Here is a 19,895-nt window from a genome sequence, read left to right as displayed (position 1 = left end):
TAAATAAATAATCTTACAGTTAAAAATGTAACAATATGGAGAAACTAAAGACACCCATTTAGAAATTTTGAGTTTAATGTTCATCAGACTTGCACAAAAAGAATAGTTTACAATGTGTGGAAAACTTGTCAATTCTTTCTACCTAAGGAATAAGGCAATAGGCAAGCATACATTTTCTGTACGTGTGTGTACTTACTTATATTTTAGCTTTACCGAATTTCCAGGCTTGCCCCATGGGATAACTACAAAATCTTTGGTGTTCATGATTCTTGTCTTAATATTGACTTCAGATTATTCTAGTTTGTGAAAAATTCTGAAAAATAACAAAGACAAAAGAATTACTCTGCACATAAAGCAATACAAGTTAAAGTTGAAAACCACACATTAAAAAAAACACTCTAGGAAGAAAAGGCTCAAAAGTTAAACAGCAAAAATACACTATGTCATAAGTTAAATAAATATATCAAATGGAACTGAAATTTCACTAATCTGTTTTTTAACAATTTACTAGTGAAGCAATTAAAGTAAAGAATGCATTGGTTTAAGACATTGTAAAGCATTGATTACAGTTTTTTTTTCCCCCTGTGGTCATAGATATAAAAATATATTTAGTTATTGCCTCATAGAATTTTGATAAAGACCAGATCACTAAATTTATATCAATCTCAGTTCATATTTATACATTTTTTGATGTTTCTACAACTACAAAATTTCCTGTTAATGTGATTCTCAAAATGTATTCCCATTACTGCACCATGCATGTAGGCTTATCAGCTATTCATTCCCACCCAAACGTAATTTAAAAGGTTACATATATTGCAAAATGAAAAGAACTTTTGGGCATAATCCAAACCCAAACACCTTTCTTTACACATATGGCAACGTAAAAGGAGAATTAAAAGTATGTAATAATTACCCAAAGGCATTTTTATATTCTCACTTATCAAAGAAAATTTTAATGATACTCTTTGGCTCAGATCAGAAATTAGCATATTTCAGAAAGAAATTTTCAACAAGAAATGAAGTCGAAAGGATCTTGTCTTTAATTCTGAGTTAGCCAGAAAATTAAATTATTCAGTACACCCAGCATCCTGAGTCTCCCAATTATTCATGGTTCTATAACAATTTACCCTGTAATACCACATTACTAAATCATAGGAATTACTAACTTTTCATATAAAAAATTAAGTTTCAAAAGCTCCTAAAGAAATATAACAGTAGCCATATTTTTAAATGTCCAAGTGATAATGCTGCCAATTTACAGATGGCTTTCTATTTGCCTATAACCCCAATAAATATTTATTAATCTCTGATATAAGCAAGGCCCTCAGCTGAAAGGCATAGTATAGCAATGCCCAAGGAGACTTGTTTTCTGGGTTCAAATGAATTCGCATAAAACAGGGCATATAATACCTGCATATAAAAGCCATAAAACAAGGTAGAATTATAAGGGCCATAAAATTTATAGATGTAATAATATAGGAAGCAGTAGAGAGGAGAAAAGTCAAGCTGGCCAGCATTTATGTGAAGCCTTGAAGGAGAAAGAAAGCTTATGGCTGAAGATAAAGGTTGGATAAATATTCCAATCTGTGAGGGCAAAAAAAAAAACAAAACAGCCATGCATTGAGACTGTGGGCTACTTTAACCTAGTTGACGTCCAAGGTACATGAAAGGAAATGTGAACATGGGTATAGACAGAGGCTGAGACTCAATCACGGTGGCTATTTTCTTCGGTGTTGTGAATTCAACCCACAGTTTCTGTGCATGCCAGACAAGAGGTCTACCACTGAGCTACACCCTGGCCCAAAGCGTAGAAATACAGTTTACATGCCAAGTTCAATCACATGAAATTTATTCTGTACCTAACAAGAATCATTGGAAAGTTTTGAGAAAAACAAAACAGAAGATATGTCTGGAAAATTTGCTGAATGACTTGAAGACAACTGCAGAATTGGAGTAATCACATGGAAAGTTCACACAACCAAATAAGTTCTCCAACATTGGTCCCTTGGGAGGATATTGTATGAATTTAATGATAATTTATATAATACTATATGGTATATAATAATAATGTAATAATAAATATAATGTATATACATACAGTATAATGTATATACATACAACAGTGTTCCAGCCAGGAAACAAAGAATACATTCTGTCATTTGTGAGAACAGAAATGGAACCAGAAAATATTATGTAAAGTTAGCCAAGCACAGAATGGCAAATAACACAGGTTCTCAGTCATTGATGGAAGCTTTAAAAAAATAGAAGAGAGTGGAACTGTGATCACTAAAGTTTAAGAAGGGGAGTAGGAAAAGGGATGAAAGGGAATCATAGCTAGTAGACCACAGAGAAAAGGAATTAGTCCTGATATTGTCTAGCACCGTAAGACGTTGATAGTATGCATTGTATGTTTAAATAACTAGAAGACTCTGAGGGCTTCCAACACATAGAAATAAATGCTTAAAGAAGTAGTAACACTAAACACATAGATTTCACCATGTATCAAACTATCCTTCTCTTTCCCCTGACCAATTAACTGAATTTCATCATTAACTATTATATATAGTTCTCATGTTCTGTCACATAAACATGTACAAATATTATGCACCAATGGTAAAAAGTTGAAAGGATAACAAAAAATAAAATAAATGATTATGTACCAGGGTCAACTAATTCAATCTCTCATATCTAAATTATTGGAAGGAACTAACTCCAAAAATCAAACCTAACCCTGAGATTTTTATTTCCTTGAAGGAAATTTGGAAAGATATTATTCTCTGAGTATAATTTCAAAACACGATCTCAAAAAGATAATTTTGCATTTTAAGTAATATAGTAGTTGAAAATATTTGCATCTCCAACCCAGTTTAAAAAGAAGAAAAAATAAGTTGTTTGCTTCTTTCTAATCCCTACTGCAAGCATAGAATGTCCTGGTAAAGGAGAGGGGGAGTTGGTTAGAGGAGCTCAGACCAGGGAAAGCTCATAGACGCAATTGTACTATTTGAGGTGTTCTCAGTAAAAGAACGGTCTCAGACCCTGCCACTAAGTCTTGTCTATGAATGAGTGTCAGATAGAGCTAAAGATATACCCCAGGCATAGAAAGTTAAAGTGTTGTTTGAAGTGGGGGAAAGAGAGGGCCACCTTCTCAAATGGAACTCCCTTCTCCCCCATCTTAGACAGTCATCTTTGTAGGAAGTACCTTTGTCTATTTTTCAGAAAACAGAAGCTACAAAAGCTGTCTCTAAAAATCATGAGCAATATCTGGCTCAGAAATGTGGTGCACGGCATTCTTGTCTCATTGTGAAGAGCCATGCCACCCGCTTGCCTCCTCCAGCATGGACAACTCCACACTACTCTTGTTTCTGTCTCTGAGAAAATCCATATGGTTATCTGAGTCTCATTGGAAATACAAGACAAAAACGGCAAAATTAATCTCTCTGGTTAATCTGGAGAATGTAAAATCCTCCTAGTTTCCTTTACACACTAAGATGTACAATGCAAGCACATTTGAATGCATACATGCATTTGAGGCAAGCTGGGGCACAATGACAGATTTTGCCTACACAGAAAATGAAAGAGAAGTCTGTAGATCTCATTAGATTTAGATGATTGTGATTTATAACTCTGCTGGTAATGTGATTTAGCCAATAAATGGTCTTATTCAGAGGGCATTTCACTTCACTGAATGCAATTAGGAAGGCCTCTTCTCAATTCAATGTCTTATCAAGTCACACACCTAAGCCAATTTTTTGCATGAAGAAAACAATAGGAAGACTGTAATTGTGAGTCATGCTGCTCTCTCTGCTCCTTTTGGTAGAGCCAATAGAGAATTAGTCACCTTTTCTAGGGACAGCAAGGCTGTAACAAAGTCATTAGCATGAAGAGCCAAGCACAGAACTTCAGTTACCTGATGAAGCCAGAGGGATACAGATCACTTGTATTACGCAAACCTCATCATTACTGTGTCCTTAGTTTACCCCATTTTTGTTTTCCAGTTAAATACCAAAAGATTAGTAATGATTTGGAAAACTTCCTTGCTTTATGATTCACTCAATTGCATTGTTTCACTGTTTTCCAATCCTATTTCTGCCCACATGGAGGCGTCCAATAAGACCCAAAATTGTTCATGAGCTTGATGATGTCATTTGGCAAAAAGCTCAGTCATCAAGGTGTGCTGCCATAGAATGGGGTGGGGGTGGGGAGGATGACCTGCATGCACCCAGGGTGCCCCTGGTACCCTAGAAACTAACATGAGACCATCGTTTTCAGGATGAGACATTGTCATTAAACATGAATCTGAGGTGAGTTGATTCGTCCATTAACTCAGATCACCTTAGCCCCTCCCCCAAACAATTTTATTACCATAAAGGTCTCCTTAAAAACTTAATATATATTTTTAAAGAGTCTAACCAGTAATCCTTGGATGCATTCCCACATTTAGGCCATTAGGTGTCACAGAGGGCAAGATGTCAGGAAGGAACTTGAAATGAAAAAAATAATAATTTCATTAAAAGCATTTGCTTCATACTATCAAAGGAATGCTATTTTACCTGATAATTAAGGTTTTCCTAAATGGATAAATTAGGAAAGGAATTTTCAATGTATTCCTTTTCCTAAGTGAATATATCATATTAAAATATTTTTTTAAATCTAAGGAGCACAGTGACCACTGCACTTCCTGGTATAACACCTTACGCTTGAACAACTTGGCCACACCCAGGCAGCTTGGGCCCTAAATGGAGCCTGCTAGGAGCAGCTCCAGGCTGCATTCACCCTTTCACCTCAGAGGAAATAGAGATCCTACATTCACCACGTTTAAGGTCAAAAGACCTTTAAATGAGCATGAGCTTGAACCTTGGGATCAGAAAGATCCTCTTTATGTGCCGGGTATGAAATGGAATTTTCCAGATCTCTGAGCTGTAAAGCAATGGGCTCTGCAGAGGCTGCAAGAGCACTCCAGGTTGGGGAAAGTGACAGCTTGGGAACTAGCTAGCACACAGTGTGGCAATCGGGCTTCCTCCTCAGCTCTGCTCCCTCCCATCTCTGACACCATGAGGACCTCTCTCTAGCTACCTCAAAAAAGCAGGACCAACACACAGGTCAAGAAGCATTCAATTATTATTATTTCCACATCAACAAGACTATCTATGATTAAAAGCAACAGTGAAAGTACTGTGTTTCTTCTAAATCTCACTCAAATATCTCTCAGTGTGACATTTTTGCATACTATCACCCTGGGTGCTTTCGTTGAGTATTTTAGGCGTACAGATATTTAAGTTCATAGGTTCTGGTGAAAACCAGAGTTCCTATTTCACTCCCAGTCTTATGAATTCCTCTTAGTATTCAAAATCTAAACATTTGAAATCTATCCCCTTAAAATCGCTAAGTCATATCCTCTAGGGGACTTGAAGTGATCTTCCCTCTCTCACTCTTTACCTGTCATGCATTAAAAGGAAATGTAGGGACTTTGATATTAATTCCCAAAGTTTACAGCAATGTCTGTAGCTATCACTGAAAACCCTTGTGTACCAATTTGATGTTTCTCATTTTAGGTTCTAAATTGTTCCTTGTATCCAGAAGAAAAATAATCCCCAGTTGTCCTGCTTAGAACTGAAGGTTTTCTTCTAAGCATCCCACCCTTGCTTCATGTTCCACGTTACTGCTCTTCAAGTTTCATTTGCCCAGTTTGAAGGCCACCCTCTCCTGAAGATGTCCTCAATCAAAAATGAGCTACTCTTAAAGTGCATCAAGTGTAGAAAGATCCTTTTCTACGTATCTGCTGTCTTGTGTTATTATTTATTTGCATCATTACATATACAAGTGAAATCCATCCTACCTTTGATCTTTGAATTCTCAGCAATTACTACAATCTACACACTGTAAATGCGGATAACAATGTGCTTCTTTTTTCCATTTGCTATCAATTTATTGTACAATCTGCCCTACAAACAATTTAAACAAACACACCTTGTTTCCTAAAACAAACCTGCTTTTATTTTTCTTTCAACTGCCATCAGACTAATTTACAGTCAACTAAATAATACATCAAATCTGTCCCGGGGCCTAATATCAAGTTACAGACTGATTAACCAGGTGAAGGAGATCAGGAAAAATGGCCAATCCTTCTGAACTCCAGAGAAGGAAACAGGAAAAAGACAAAGCAGCAAATAATACAGTCACAAGAACGGTTCATGTACTAAAGAATGTACACAAAGGAGTTCCTTGCAGGTAACTCTTTTATAATAGAACGGGTAATATTGCAAGATATCAGGGCTGGCTTCTATGTAGCTTGTACGATTTGTTATTAAAGCCAAGTGTAGAAGTTGTTAGATTGCCATAAGTATATAGTTTGCATAAATTCAGTCCTGTGTACCTTCAATTCCACCAGACTTTTTCTAATGAGACTTGCTAACTTTATATATATTTAAAAGTCAAGCTAGCTATCAATATAACTGAACTTATGTACCTTGGCGTCTCTAATGTCTATTTTGGATAGAAGGGGGAATATTCTTCAGAAGCAGGGCCCACACATTCCTTTGCTTGACAGGAGTGGACGTCAAGAGTGGAGTGGGAGTATGGGGCCAGGCAGGCAGGCAGCAAGCTAACCAAAGAGAATGTGGTAGAGTTTCCCAGAGAATGAAATATTCACAGGCACAAAGGACTTCAAAGGACAAAAGAGAGGAGCGTCTGGAAAGAGGAAACTACAGAAATGTACAATTGGTGTAGGCCCAGATTTCTCTCTCTGGGCTTCAGCCTCCGTTCGTGGCTCTGTTAGCATCATGGGCTGAAAAGCTGTTTGCAAAACTCCTGGGCCAGAGTCCCTCCTTGCCTGAGGGCGGACACTGACAGTGCAAAGCAGCACCTGCTGGCTACACCCATGGCACCCCGCAAGGGCCCCCCTTTCCCATGGCCCTGCTGCTCCAGCAGGGCCCAGACCTGCCCCACCGCTGGATAGGACCCTCCACCACCCTGCTGCACCCGCAGTCCGCCGGCTCACCTGGGGACCCTCTGCCATCCAAGGGCAGGCCAGAGCTTCCGCCTTGGTCTCCTTGGTTACCGCGTCATCTCGCTGCCTTGGCAACCAGAACACTTGGTCCTGCCGCTGTCTACCGGCAGAGGGAGCCAGAGAGTCCCTGGGAAAGGGCTAGAAGGGAAGGAACTATAAATATACACAACAATCAATACAATCTATAAATACATATAAATGCATGCCTGGTGCTATGAAGAAAAAAATAAAGACATGAAAAGTAATTAAGGATTCTCGTTTAGCTTACATAGTCAAGAGTGTGTTGGAATGTAGTAAAAGAGAAAGACTCAAAGCCACCCTGGCCAGGGACATTCCAAGAAAACAGTATATAACCCCTACCCCCAACCCCCACCCCGCGTTGTTCCAGCAAAGAGCAGTGGCATCTGTAAGAAAGAATTCTTAATGCATTTCCTGGCATCACCAGGAAAAAAATAAATCATAAAAAAATATAATATATAAAATGTATTTTTCAAAGTACTAGAAGAACATTATCAGCTGGACGCTGGTGGCTCACGCTTGTAATCATAGCCATTCAGGAAGCTGAGATCTGAGGAACGATTTTCCAAGCCAGCCCAGGCAGGAAAATTCGTGAGACTCTTATCTCCAATAAACCAATCAGAAAACACTGGAAGTGATGCTGTGGCTCAAGTGGTAGAGTGCTGAAGTACAAAGAAGTTCAGGGATAGTTCCCATGCCCAAAGTCCAAGCCCCAGGACGGGAAAAAAAGAAAAACAAAGAAAACAAAACAAAACGAAAAAAAACCCATTCTCTTATTTATGTTTAGGAACTGCACAGCCAAAGTGTGAGCCCGTTCAAAGTCCCAGCAAACTAAGAAGTGGAAAGTGTGACTAAGGACAAAATGACATGACACGTGTAAACCCAATGACACTTCTGGGAAACCTGTATCCTCTCCAGAGAGACAGAGCACAGCCAGCTGACCTGCCAGCAATCCTGCAAATGAGCTGCCTGCCTGTGTCAGGAGAGGGTTTCACAAAGGTGTGCTTCATTGTGCTATACTATGAAGGCACAATTTGAACACACGATTTCCCAACCAAGTATATTCACTTGAAAGACAGGTCAATCCCCCACCATGTAGAGATGGCAAGGACAGACTATAAAAACATAGATTCAGGTTATGCTTTCAGAGACCCATTGTATCTCCACACAGTACTTTACACTTTCAATCCTGGCAACTTTGGAGGCAGAGACCAGGAGAATCATGGTTCAAGGCCAAGCTAGGCCCCAAACTCACAAGATCTCCAGCTCACGCAATAAAGGCCGAGTGCGGTAGCACAGAACCATCTCTACTATGAGGGAAGCATTAATAGGAGGAACAAAATTCAGATCAGCCTTGGGCATGAATGAAAGACTGTATTCAAAAAGTAAGTAGCACAAAATGGGCTGGGTTTATAGGTGCAGTGATAATATGCCAGCCTAGCAAGTGCAAAGAGCTGAGCTCAAACCCCACTACCACCCAAAACTCACTTGTCCACTCTTTCTTACATGCACACACACACACACACACACACACACCACATATTACTATTAAATATCAAATTAAACACATTAACCTATATTTATTTTGTGACTCTAACTAGAGGAAACTTATGGCAAGCTTTAGGATGTTCCTGATCAGCCACAGGGGATACAAGTTCTTGAAGTTAGCCTAAAAATGCCCTCCCCCTTAACTGTCAAAACTTTGTGTGCCCGTTAGCATTAATATTTTCAACTTTTGAAGTAGTGGCCATTAAAGAATAGAAAGCTGAAATCAAGGACCTGTTGAGAAAGGTTTGTTGATTTTCTTCATCAGCCAACTGGTTTCATTCAGTTTTATGAGTTGCCTACATTGCAATTGTAGGAAAGGGTAATTGGATTGAGTCAGAAAAGCCCAGTTTCACTGGGTTTGTTCTTGCCAGGTATTCAAAGCAAGCCTTCCTGGAGGAACCAGCCAATCTCCCTGTGTTAGACAATCTTCCCTGCCCTCATTAACAGCCTGCCCTGCATCCCTTCAGCTCTTCTGCTTTCTGAGTCCCACACCATTGAGGGATTGGTTGTTCCTGCTTATCTGTATGGGATCATGATGGTTCTAGACATAACTCACAATGGCTGGCTTGCTCTTGTCCCATTTCCTGTCTGACCTCCAGAGAATCTCATTGCAGTCTTTTCCTTCTTGGCTGAGGAGGACAGGGTAGCTACCACAGTCACCTGCACCCAGCCTAGCACATGCACTTCTGATATTCAAATGACAACAAAATCAACACCAGGAAATGGGTGCATCCAAGGGGGCAAGGGCAAGGAGAGAAGGGTAGATGATTGAAGAGAGAAAGGAGGGGGGAAATGGAGGGAAGAATTATTTGTATGTACCACAGAATGAAGTAACATAAGGGAAGGAGTGGGGTGGTTGAAGTGGGGTAGGAATGTTGAAGGGGTGACACTGATCAAGATGCATGTATTCATAAACTGTTTTGTTAAATGGCACCCTTCTGTACAACTACTTAAACCATTATCATAATAAAATTTGCACAAAATTGGAAAAAGAACCAGCTCGTTGGTCCCCAACTTCAGGGACCCATGGTGGCAAATACTACTAATGCATCCGAGATGAGGTTGAAGCTAGGCAGTCACACTCAGTGAGACCAAAGGAGAACACTCAGGGGAGGAACGCAAAGGCACAAGGCCTCTCTGTTCCTCTGATCATTTAATAATATTTGTTGAAGTGAACTCCAAGAAATGAAAAGAACACTTTTTCTTCTTTTTTGTATTTTTTGTTCATTTATCTGTCTTTGTGGGGAAAAAGGAGAGACACAAAAATGGAGGGGAATAAATGCAGTAGTGGTACTCACTCAATACTATATGGAAAATAAGCCACAACTTGTGGGCCGGGACAAAAGAGAAAAACTGGGAGAGAGCAAGGAAATGTACTCATTACCTGACTTATATAACTAGCCACTCTGTACATCACCTTTATAATAATAACATTTTTTTCAAATTTTTATTATCAAACTGGTGTACAGAGAGGTTACAGTTTCATAGGTTAGGCATTGGATACATTTCTTGTACTGTTCGATACCTTGTCCCTCATACCCCTCCTCCCTCCTCCCACTTTCCCTTTCCCCCCCCCTGAGGAGTTCAGTTCACTTACACCAAACAGTTTTGCAAGTATTGCTTTTGTAATTGCTTGTCTTTTTTTTACCCTGTGTCTCTCAACTTTGTTATTCCCTTTCAATTTCCTACTTCTAATACCAGTATACACGGTTTCCAATATACTCAGATAAGATACAGAGACAGTGTAGGTACAACCACAGGAAGTTGATTCAAGATCATCATCAATAATAGAAACTACAGGTACAGTTGGGTCGTTGAAAGTAGTTACAACTTTGATATCACAATCGTTTCCATAACATGGAGATCATTTCACTTAGCATCATCTTATGTGATCTTAAGGGTATAGCTATTGGGCTCTTGTGATGCTCTGCTATGACTTGCCTAAACCTGTACTAATTATTCCCAATAAGGGAGGCCATAGAGTCCATATTTCTTTGGGTCTGGCTTACTTCACTTAGTATAATTTTTTTCCAAGTTCTTCCATTTCCTTACAAATGGGGCAATGTCATTCTTTCTGACAGAGGCATAAAATTCCATTGTGTATATGTACCACATTTTCCTGATCCATTCATCTACTGAGGGGCATCTGGACCCAGAAAGGCTACAAATCAAAGAAAGGTTGGACAAATGGGACTGCATCAAACTGCAAAGCTTCTGCACGGCAAAGGACATAGCTCGCAAGATAAACAGAAAGCCCACAGACTGGGAGAAGATCTTTACCGGCCATTCAACGGACAAAGGCCTTATCTCTAAAATATATGCAGAACTAAAAAAAAATTACCTTCCTCCAAAACAAAACCGCAAAGAACTAATAGCCTGCTCATCAAGTGGGCTAAAGACTTACAAAGAGACTTCTCTGATGAGGAAATGAGAATGGCCAAGAGACATATGAAAAAGTGCTCTACATCTTTGGCCATAAAAGAAATGCAAATCAAAACAACATTGAGATTCCATCTCACCCCAGTAAGAATGTCATATATCAAGAAAACTAACAATAACTATTGTTGGAGGGGATGTGGCCAAAAGGGAACCCTACTTCATTGTTGGTGGGAATGTAAACTGGTTCAGCCACTCTGGCAAGCAGTATGGAGATTCCTCAGAAGGCTAAATCTGGAACTCCCCTATGACCCAGCAGCCCCACTTTTTGGTATCTATCCAAAAGACCACAAACAAAATCACAGTAATGCCACCAGCACAACAATGTTCATCGCAGCACAATTTGTCATAGCTATAATAATAACATTTTAAAATGACGTTAGATACCACAAACAAATATTATCAAAAACTTAGATATAAGGTTAGAAACACAACTGCAGGTATTTTCATGTCCTTCTCTCTAGGATTATGCAATGTCATCTTATTCTCAAACAAAATGTTTAAATATCATTATTGTTGAGAAGGGCTCTACATTCTAGAAATGTATATGTTTATTTGTAGCACTTTTTAGTTTTTGTATGGAGATACATAATTATCTTCCTTTTCAACAAAATAATAAGAATGGTGGTTTTACTGCATGGTAAGTATTAACCAACTTACTATGTAACTTAGAAATCTTGTACCAATATTTTTTTCTCAGTGCCTATATATAGTCACCCTGTCAACTTTCCTTTAAGATAGCTTTGCTATTCAGATGGCTTCCTTTTTTAGGAATGAAATAAATGAGGATGCGTGTGCAGTCTATATTTATAGAACATCTTATTTAAGTATTGAAATTATGTGTGTATGCATGTGTGTATGTGTGTGCATGCATGCATGCTGGTGCAAAGGCTTAAATCCTTGCACTTCCACCTGTTTTTTCTTTCACCCACATCTGATACTCTACTACATGAACCACACCTGATAGCTTAAAGCCCCAAGCAGGCCTTTGGCTGGTTTGGCAAGTTATTTGGAGATAGGAGTCTCATGGACTTTTCTGTCCAGCCTGAAGATGTAGTTCTCAGGTTCCAGCATCCTGTGAAGCTAGAATTACACATTACAGCCACCACTGCCTGGCTTTGAAATGATATTTTGATAGCACTATGCCTCTTCCTTTGATAGGAAATGGGACACAAGGTATCAGTCACTTCCCAAAGTAGTCTCTCAATTTAATCCTATTATATATTACATATGTAACACATCCTATTACGTATGTGCTATGTTTCTTTTTTTTGGGGGGGGGGCTGGTCCTGGGCCTTGGACTCAGGGCCCGAGCACTGTCCCTGGCTTCTTTTTGCTCAAGGCTACCACTCTGCCACTTGAGCCACAGCGCCACTTCTGGCCATTTTCTGTATATGTGGTGCTAGGGAATCGAACCCAGGACTTGTGTATTCGAGGTGAGCACTCTTGCCACTAGGCCATATCCCCAGCCACTGTGCTGTGTTTCTTAAGTTGCCAAGGATAACTGGGATGTAGAAGTTAGTAAAAAATTATAAATGAGACTTCTATAAAACCTAAATTGGTATGATATAGATATGTTTAAATGCCACCTGAGTAAATAAGCTTAAGAAGGTGAAACATGTTATAGTTTACAGGTGAGGTTGCTTTTATAATTTTCCTTAGCATGTCATTTCTAGCCACCATTCATGACAGAGAAGTAGCCAGTAGATAAATTTCCATAACACCAGGAAATTATTGTATCTGTTTTACAACTGGGGGGAAATCATCACGGCATTGTGCACAGTGTACAGTGCCTTCCAAGTTGCAAAATTAACATTCAGGTTGTTGAACAGGCAAAGTTTCATTAAGCAGCCCTCAGTCAATATGTTCAAATTATCCTAGGAGCCTTTATAAAACTGTAGAGACGTTTTTCAGCAAGACATTCATCCAGCATCCTTAAAATAGAGCGATATGGAATCTGAACTCCACTGCCTTTCCCAGCATCGTTCACTGAAAGGCCCTGACAATCTGACTGAATTTATTACTTGATGTTTATAACTCATTTTAGAGCCGTGCGTGCTTTCACTGCCGACAAGCGTATAAGTCACAGAGTGGCAAAAGGAAATGGAAAAAAAATAGAAATGAAGAAGAAAAAATGTTTTTGTAAAGGGAAAGGAAGGAGGGGAAAGAAGAAGGGAAGGGGGATGAAGAGGAGGGAAAGAAAGGGGAGGGGGAGAACTGAGGAGGGAAGGGAGGGGAAAAGAGAGGAGGGTTAAATAACTGTCAGTGTCCTCCAAGCTTATGTTGCCAACATCAATACTCTTATAAATGATACTGTTTCAGTTGTTCATGTTAATAGGTCCAGGGAAAGCAAAGATATAATTCACATGATGAAGTCAAATGCAAACTGAGAACATTTATTTGCACACGAATGCACTATCTTCTCTGTAGTCTCAGATCTCCTAGCGGGTACTCCTTGCTTCCACTCAGAGGCCTGATGAGCAGCTAGATCAAGCCTCTCCATGCTCTGTGGGCCCGCAGTGATCTGTGGGTCTTGGCGGCCATGTTTTAACCCTTAGCCCAGTTCACCCGAGTGATGGCTTATTGGACAAGAGTCTGTTTGATTCTATCTTCTGAAAATGAAAAACTGAGATTTAAAAACTATCACATGGCCTAGAATGTGAACAACAGAAAGGAAAATAGTAGGATTAAATGAAGAAACAATGAAGGAGATGGCGAGATAAAAAGATGAGGAATACATCTTTCTGGAAACTTTTTCTTTCCTGATGACATTCTACACAGCGCATTCCTTAAAACATATTCCCTTTTGTTAAGTTGACATGAATGGATTTGATTATTCAGAACAAATAACTATGAGTAAAATGACTACAGGAAAGGTCATAAAATGTGTGTAAAATGCACAATCTCGATAAGCAAGTCCAGCTCTAAATTTCTAGAAAATTCCTTAAACTGCTGAAGAGATTTAATCTATGATTCTCATAGTTTTACGTTCATCTTCCTAGATAGATGTATGTATATAACACGATTATTTTGGCATAGTTTTAAAGCCATTTCCCTAAAAAATGCTAACAGTTCTTGTGTATTTTTAATCACTTTAATTTCTTAGTTTATTTGCTTTAAGTTTAGCTGTGCTCATTTTGCTAGCAGACAATTACTCATAATTGATTGAGCTTTAGGAAAAAGCTAGTCTGGAAAAGAGAAAAGGTGGCATTTTAGAATGAAAACGTCGTTCATTTCTGATCCTTGCCAAGTTTTAATAAGTGAATCCTACTCTTTGAGAGATTATGTACTATAAGCTGAACTTAATTTGGGAATTTGCATTTTCTTTTTTGCACGCAAGCTGAGAAGCACAAAGCAAGAGTTCCAGGGTTTGTCTGATATAAGATGTCTGAAAGTAATTTTCTTTCATCAACTTTATTTTCCTACAGTTTTGATCCCCAAGGGTAGATTTTTCATTAGATTTTTTGTGAGACATGTTATAGTATCAGTACTACTTCCACAGAATGAAACATTCTAAGGGGGCTTTCTCAACTCTCTCTCCAACAGGGAGCTCACCAGCATTACCATTCTTTAGATCCACAATAAGTTGGTATAACCTATGAACCTGTTTACATGCTAATTCAGAAATCAATAGTCTGTCTCACATAGCAAGCTTTGGTAAAACACCATGTTTGCTCAGACACTCACCATTTTTTTTTTTTGAGATCCTACTGTGTTCCAAGTGTTCTGACAAAGTCTGTAACTGCAAACAAGACATTTACAGTCTGTGTTTGAGGAGAACATGATTGAGACGGAGGTTACTGACAATAATGGAAAATAACTGCAGAAAGTTGAGAGGACAATAGCTTGGGCTTGAGAAATTCTTCTTAGCTGAGAGTGATGTCTAATTTGAGCTCAGGGGGTTGAGTAAGAGCTCCAGATTGTTTTGAGAAGGTGTGCAAATGGGGAATGTTCTAGATAGAGTAAAACATAGGCAAACTTCCAGTGAGATGGTGATGATGATTGATGATAATGATAATGATGATGATGATGAGTCACAGGAAAAAAATGCTCATTATAGCGTCTGTGGTTAACATGCTGAACAGATACTGGGCTCAACCTGCAACAGCATACACAAAAAATTCCAAATATGAAAACTTTAGAGAATCTGTGCATTTCTAGAACTAATTCAACATGCAAGATACTTAGGAATCATTCAGAAGAAGGGGTGAGAGGAGGTAAGACAAAATCATACAGTTAAGACCAAGGAGAGACTAAATAAGAAACCAACTTTAGAAGACAGCCAAGGTAAAGAGATCAAGGCTGAAGAAAACTGAAAGGAAACTAGATGCGGCTCCTCATTCGTATAATCACAGATACATGGGAAACAGAACTGTTAGTAAGGTAAGACCTCGAGTACGCATCTGTAAGTGGTAGTACATGCCTCAGATACCAGTTACACAGGAGGCAGAGGTCAGAGGATCACAGCATAAGGCCAGACAGACAAGAAAGATACAAGATTCTACCTGCAAAGTACTAAAGCCAAAGGAACTGTAATGGGTCTCAAGTGGTAGAGAACTTAACTAGCAAGCACAATGATCTGAGTTTAATCTTCAGAAAAGAGAGAGAGAAGAACAAGAGGAGGGAAGAAGAAGAGAAGAGAGCAGAGGAGAGGAAAAGAGAGGAGAGGAGAGGTCAGTATTCATGCATAAATAATTATCAAAAGTCTTGAAATCAATTAGATAAAAGGCTTAGGAATGAATAACCCCACACACAAGTATTTTGTAGGACTGTTAGGGTAAAAATATTCGAATTATAATTTTAGGTAACATTCATTCATTCAACATATAGTATTGAATACCTATTATATAGGTGGTATTTTTTTAGTGGTATACCATGTAACAAAATTAATAAACTGTTATTATTCTTTAATGTATATCTTATTAAACAGAAAAATATGATCTATTCATGCACTAATTTTATTAGTTCATTCCATCAAAAGAGTGAAACAAATCAAGCAGTTAGACCCTTTCTTAGAGTGAAATGCTATTTTTAGATTGCATAGTCAAAACAAAACCTCTCTGAAGAAGTTGTGTTTATAATAGTTCCATAGTGATTGGGACCCTCTGTTGGAAAAGCTGAGATATTTTTCAAAGGAAAACATCAATGTCCTGGGGCAGGAAAACTCAGAATGGGTTGAATAAAAAAAAATGTAGACAATGACTGTGGCTTAGTGGTAGAGTGCTTGCCCAACATACATAAAGCCTTGGGTTCGATTCCTCAGTACCATATAAACAGAAAAAGGCAGAAGGGGTGCATTGGCTCAGGTGGTTAATTTAGTTAATTTTGAAAGTCATGCGCAAGGTCTACACAAAGGAATGATAAATAATTTCTAGACTTACAAGATTACATCAGTAACTAGAGATTGGAGACAGAGAACCAGCAAGCTAACAGAAGGATCAGAGAGTAGTTTAAATGTAATAGTATGGACAAGATAACCACAAATTGATTGTATTAAAGATTTAGTAACTGGATAAAGTTAGAGAATGACTACTAAAACAACATCTAGCACAGCAGTAGATTAAACGAGATAAACACTGACTTCTCTCTCAAGTGTACGCAATACAGATTGAAATTTAGTCTTGAAGGACAAAAGGATCTCAGAAACTTGAAGTTCATAGAAAGGTCTCCAAATTTTCATTCAACTTGTCATCAAGCTTCCAGCCAAGCCCAAAAGATGTGAAGGAAAAAAGAGTTGTCAAGTGAAGACACATCTTTTATATCTCTTTCAATAACAATTCTGTGGAAATTAGATCTCAAAATTTGCACTTGAGGTAATGAGCTGAGACTTCCCTACTGGTCATTTCTATTTTGAGAATTGCTTCTTTTCACAATGATTAATTTTTACATTTATTCTTAAGGAAGAGATGGTTTCTTTTCAATCACTCTTTAGGAGATTTCACCTCGATCAGGAGGATGTGGAAAATCAGAGAAACTCACATAACATCAGCTTGAAATCAGAATACAGCAGGAACAGGAAGAGGCGGGACAAAATGGAGCCCCCAAAGATACATCTCCAGAGTCCTGCTTCCGCCAACCACACTCCATCACCATCACCTCCCAGTAGTCTGTTCAAATTCTGAATCTGTCGGTAAATTAAACAATGACTCATTTGTCAGGGATCTCATGATTTTTCATCTTTAGGAATTCCTTGCACATTCTGAGAGGAAAATTACATAATCACTATACAATGAAACAGAATAAACATTCCCAAAATGGGAGGGGGGGATAAGAAAATAAGAGAGATCCATGCTGAAAGCCAACAGAACGAACTGAATCCTCTCACTCCATGCTGTAACAAAAGACTGTGGGTAGTACATGTGAGCTCGAGCTTGCAAAGACCTGCTGTGTGGCCTCTCCAGTTACCACCTGCCTGATCTCTGTTGGCCTTTGATGGTGGTGTTTCTCCTTGGCAGATGTCCTGCATTCCTGATGTCTCTAACTTCTTGGTCTCTCCATTGCACACTCACATTGACCCTCAACAGCTTCATAAACACTCATGTTCCTTTGAGACTATCCCTCTGGGTCCTACTCAATTCCTTGGTTTGGACATGAAAGACCTGGAACAAGGTGGCGCAACGGGCCTCTTTTCTCATAAACTACTACATAGTAACAGAACTATGCATTTTAGCTCACAGACTAGGGGTTCATAGGGGACATGGGTGGGGTGCAGAGCTGACATGCTTACCTCAAAGCAAAAAATGATCCATTTTCCGTTGATTCCCATTGTTCTCTTAAAGCCATGTTTTCTTTTAAACCAATTGATTAATGCATATATATGACGTATACTACATATATACATGTATGTATGTATCACGTATATGATACATATTTGCCAAAGCTTAAATGAACTACCAACATAATGCTTATTTAATATAAATAATATATGGGTATACAGATCATATACTCACATACTTCATATACATATGCGTATGTGTTTCTATTTGCCTCTTTTGCATTCTATACCCCTACATTAATGGAATTCAAAGAAACACCAATCTTTCTGCCGCCATGGTATAATTTTCCCTATTTTACAATACATTAGAAGTCGAACACTAGTTTGTACCACTCTGTGCATCACTTGCTGCATTGCCCACAGTGGCTCACTTGAGTCTATATATATATTAACAGACTGTTCCCTTTTGTTACTGAGGAAGATTCCATGGAATAGATGCACTGAAATTTGTTTTTACACTCACCTTTTAATGGACAGTTGATTGAGACCATAATGAATAATATTGCTATAGAAATTCACTTGCCAGTTATTGTGTGAACAAGTACTTTCCTTTCCTTGGAGTAAACGTTTTCATATCTCTCAAGTTCTAGAAGTAGAACTACTGGGTCAAATAGTAACTTTATGTTTTACTTCATAGGAAATTGCCAAACTGGTTTCCGAAGCATTTTCAGGAACAATGTGCATGTGTTCTGGAAGCTACCCAGAACATTTCCTCACACCAATGGCTTGGAACTGCATCCCGTGGGGCAAATCTTAGTCTCTGAACCGCACCTGACTACGAGAAAGCTAGAAAGACAGTCCACTGCTAGGATGAGCGCTCCCATCCAACACTCCTGGCTTTTATTCTAAAATAAACTAAAAGCAAATATCAGCCATTGCTTTCCTTTGAAGTAGAGGAATGAAAGCTGTCTTCTGGAATTAGGGTGTGTATTAGTAAGATGTAATGATTTGACATGGCAAATCATGTCAAATGAACAGTTGACTCATGTTGTTTATTGTGGCAATCTGGAGCTCAAGGTAGAAATCAGAGCTGGAGATACAGGTTTGGGAATTACCATGTAGATACTGAAGGTAAAGCCAGAGACTAAGATCAAGTCAAATAGAAGAAAATATAATGGACAGATTCCATCCAATGTCTCTGTCTCATAATCCCTTTTTTTTTCTGAGAGAAAACTGTTAAGTATAAATAAAACACCCTTTGCTCCCATGTTTAACCAACTAATACAGCAGACTATTCAGAGATTATATTTCCAAGCCTCTCTTCTGACAAGGGAGACGTCTTATGACTAAATTCTTATGTTGTGGGGAACTATCTTCCTGCAGGTCCAAGTAAGCTCCAAGACCAACCCTTATGTAAATAAAAATAATGTCTGTCTTCAGACATTGCATATGGATTGAGACTTAAAACTTAAGGATTCATGAGAAATACTCAACTGAAAAAACTCCACCATGGAAAAAAATCATATTAAGTGAACCAAGCCAAGCCCAAAAAACATAGGTTCCATGGCTTCCCTTATTTATCATAATTAGCATATGTCTAAGATAGTCCTAGGAGAGGATCACAATAGCTTAACAGCTATGTGCATATGACCATATAAAAAGATGCTAATGGAAATGAACTCAGTGATATGGAAACAAGAGGGATTTTGTTTTTGTTTTTTTAATGTACTATATGCAGTTCTTTCTTTTTTTCTTTCATTTTCCCCTTGTGGTTTATCCCCTGTTGTCACTGTTTTTTTTTTTTTATTTTTGTCACCTTGTGTCTTGCATATACATTTATCTGACTTGGGAAAGGGAAGGGGAGTCACAAAGTAGTAAGACACAGGACAAAAGGTGGACCAATGCAACAGTGATACTCATAACACACTATGTTAGAAATGAACTTTACAACTTGTGGGGAAACAGTCAGCAAGGAGGGAGAGTGGGAGAAAAGTTAAAACAGCTAATGTGGCTTTCTGTATTTTACTAAGGAGGAAACCAAAGAAGATATATTAAATTATTTGTCCATAACAGCACATCAATTTAATGGAAAGAGTCAGAGTAAAATGCAATTATCTCACTTCTGGTCTCATTGTACTATTGGATTACAAGTCACAACTAAGAGCTTAA

At 38.5% G+C, this 19,895-nt stretch overlaps 1 protein-coding gene across 1 annotated transcript in view; it reads right to left on the bottom strand.

Moving 5' to 3' along the window:
- The window catches only part of Zbbx (zinc finger B-box domain containing), a 70,935-nt gene extending 70,671 nt beyond the window's left edge, over positions 1–264 (bottom strand). The window contains exon 1 of the mRNA XM_048345849.1: positions 197–264. Within this exon, the coding sequence (XP_048201806.1) occupies positions 197–264 (68 nt within the window). The remainder of the gene's footprint in view (positions 1–196) is intronic.
- Between the last annotated feature and the right edge of the window lie 19,631 nt (positions 265–19,895).

The sequence above is a fragment of the Perognathus longimembris genome, chromosome 5, assembly GCF_023159225.1.
Source record: "Perognathus longimembris pacificus isolate PPM17 chromosome 5, ASM2315922v1, whole genome shotgun sequence".
Classification (NCBI taxonomy): Eukaryota; Metazoa; Chordata; class Mammalia; order Rodentia; family Heteromyidae; genus Perognathus; species Perognathus longimembris.
This window is presented reverse-complemented; position numbering and strand designations above follow the sequence as displayed.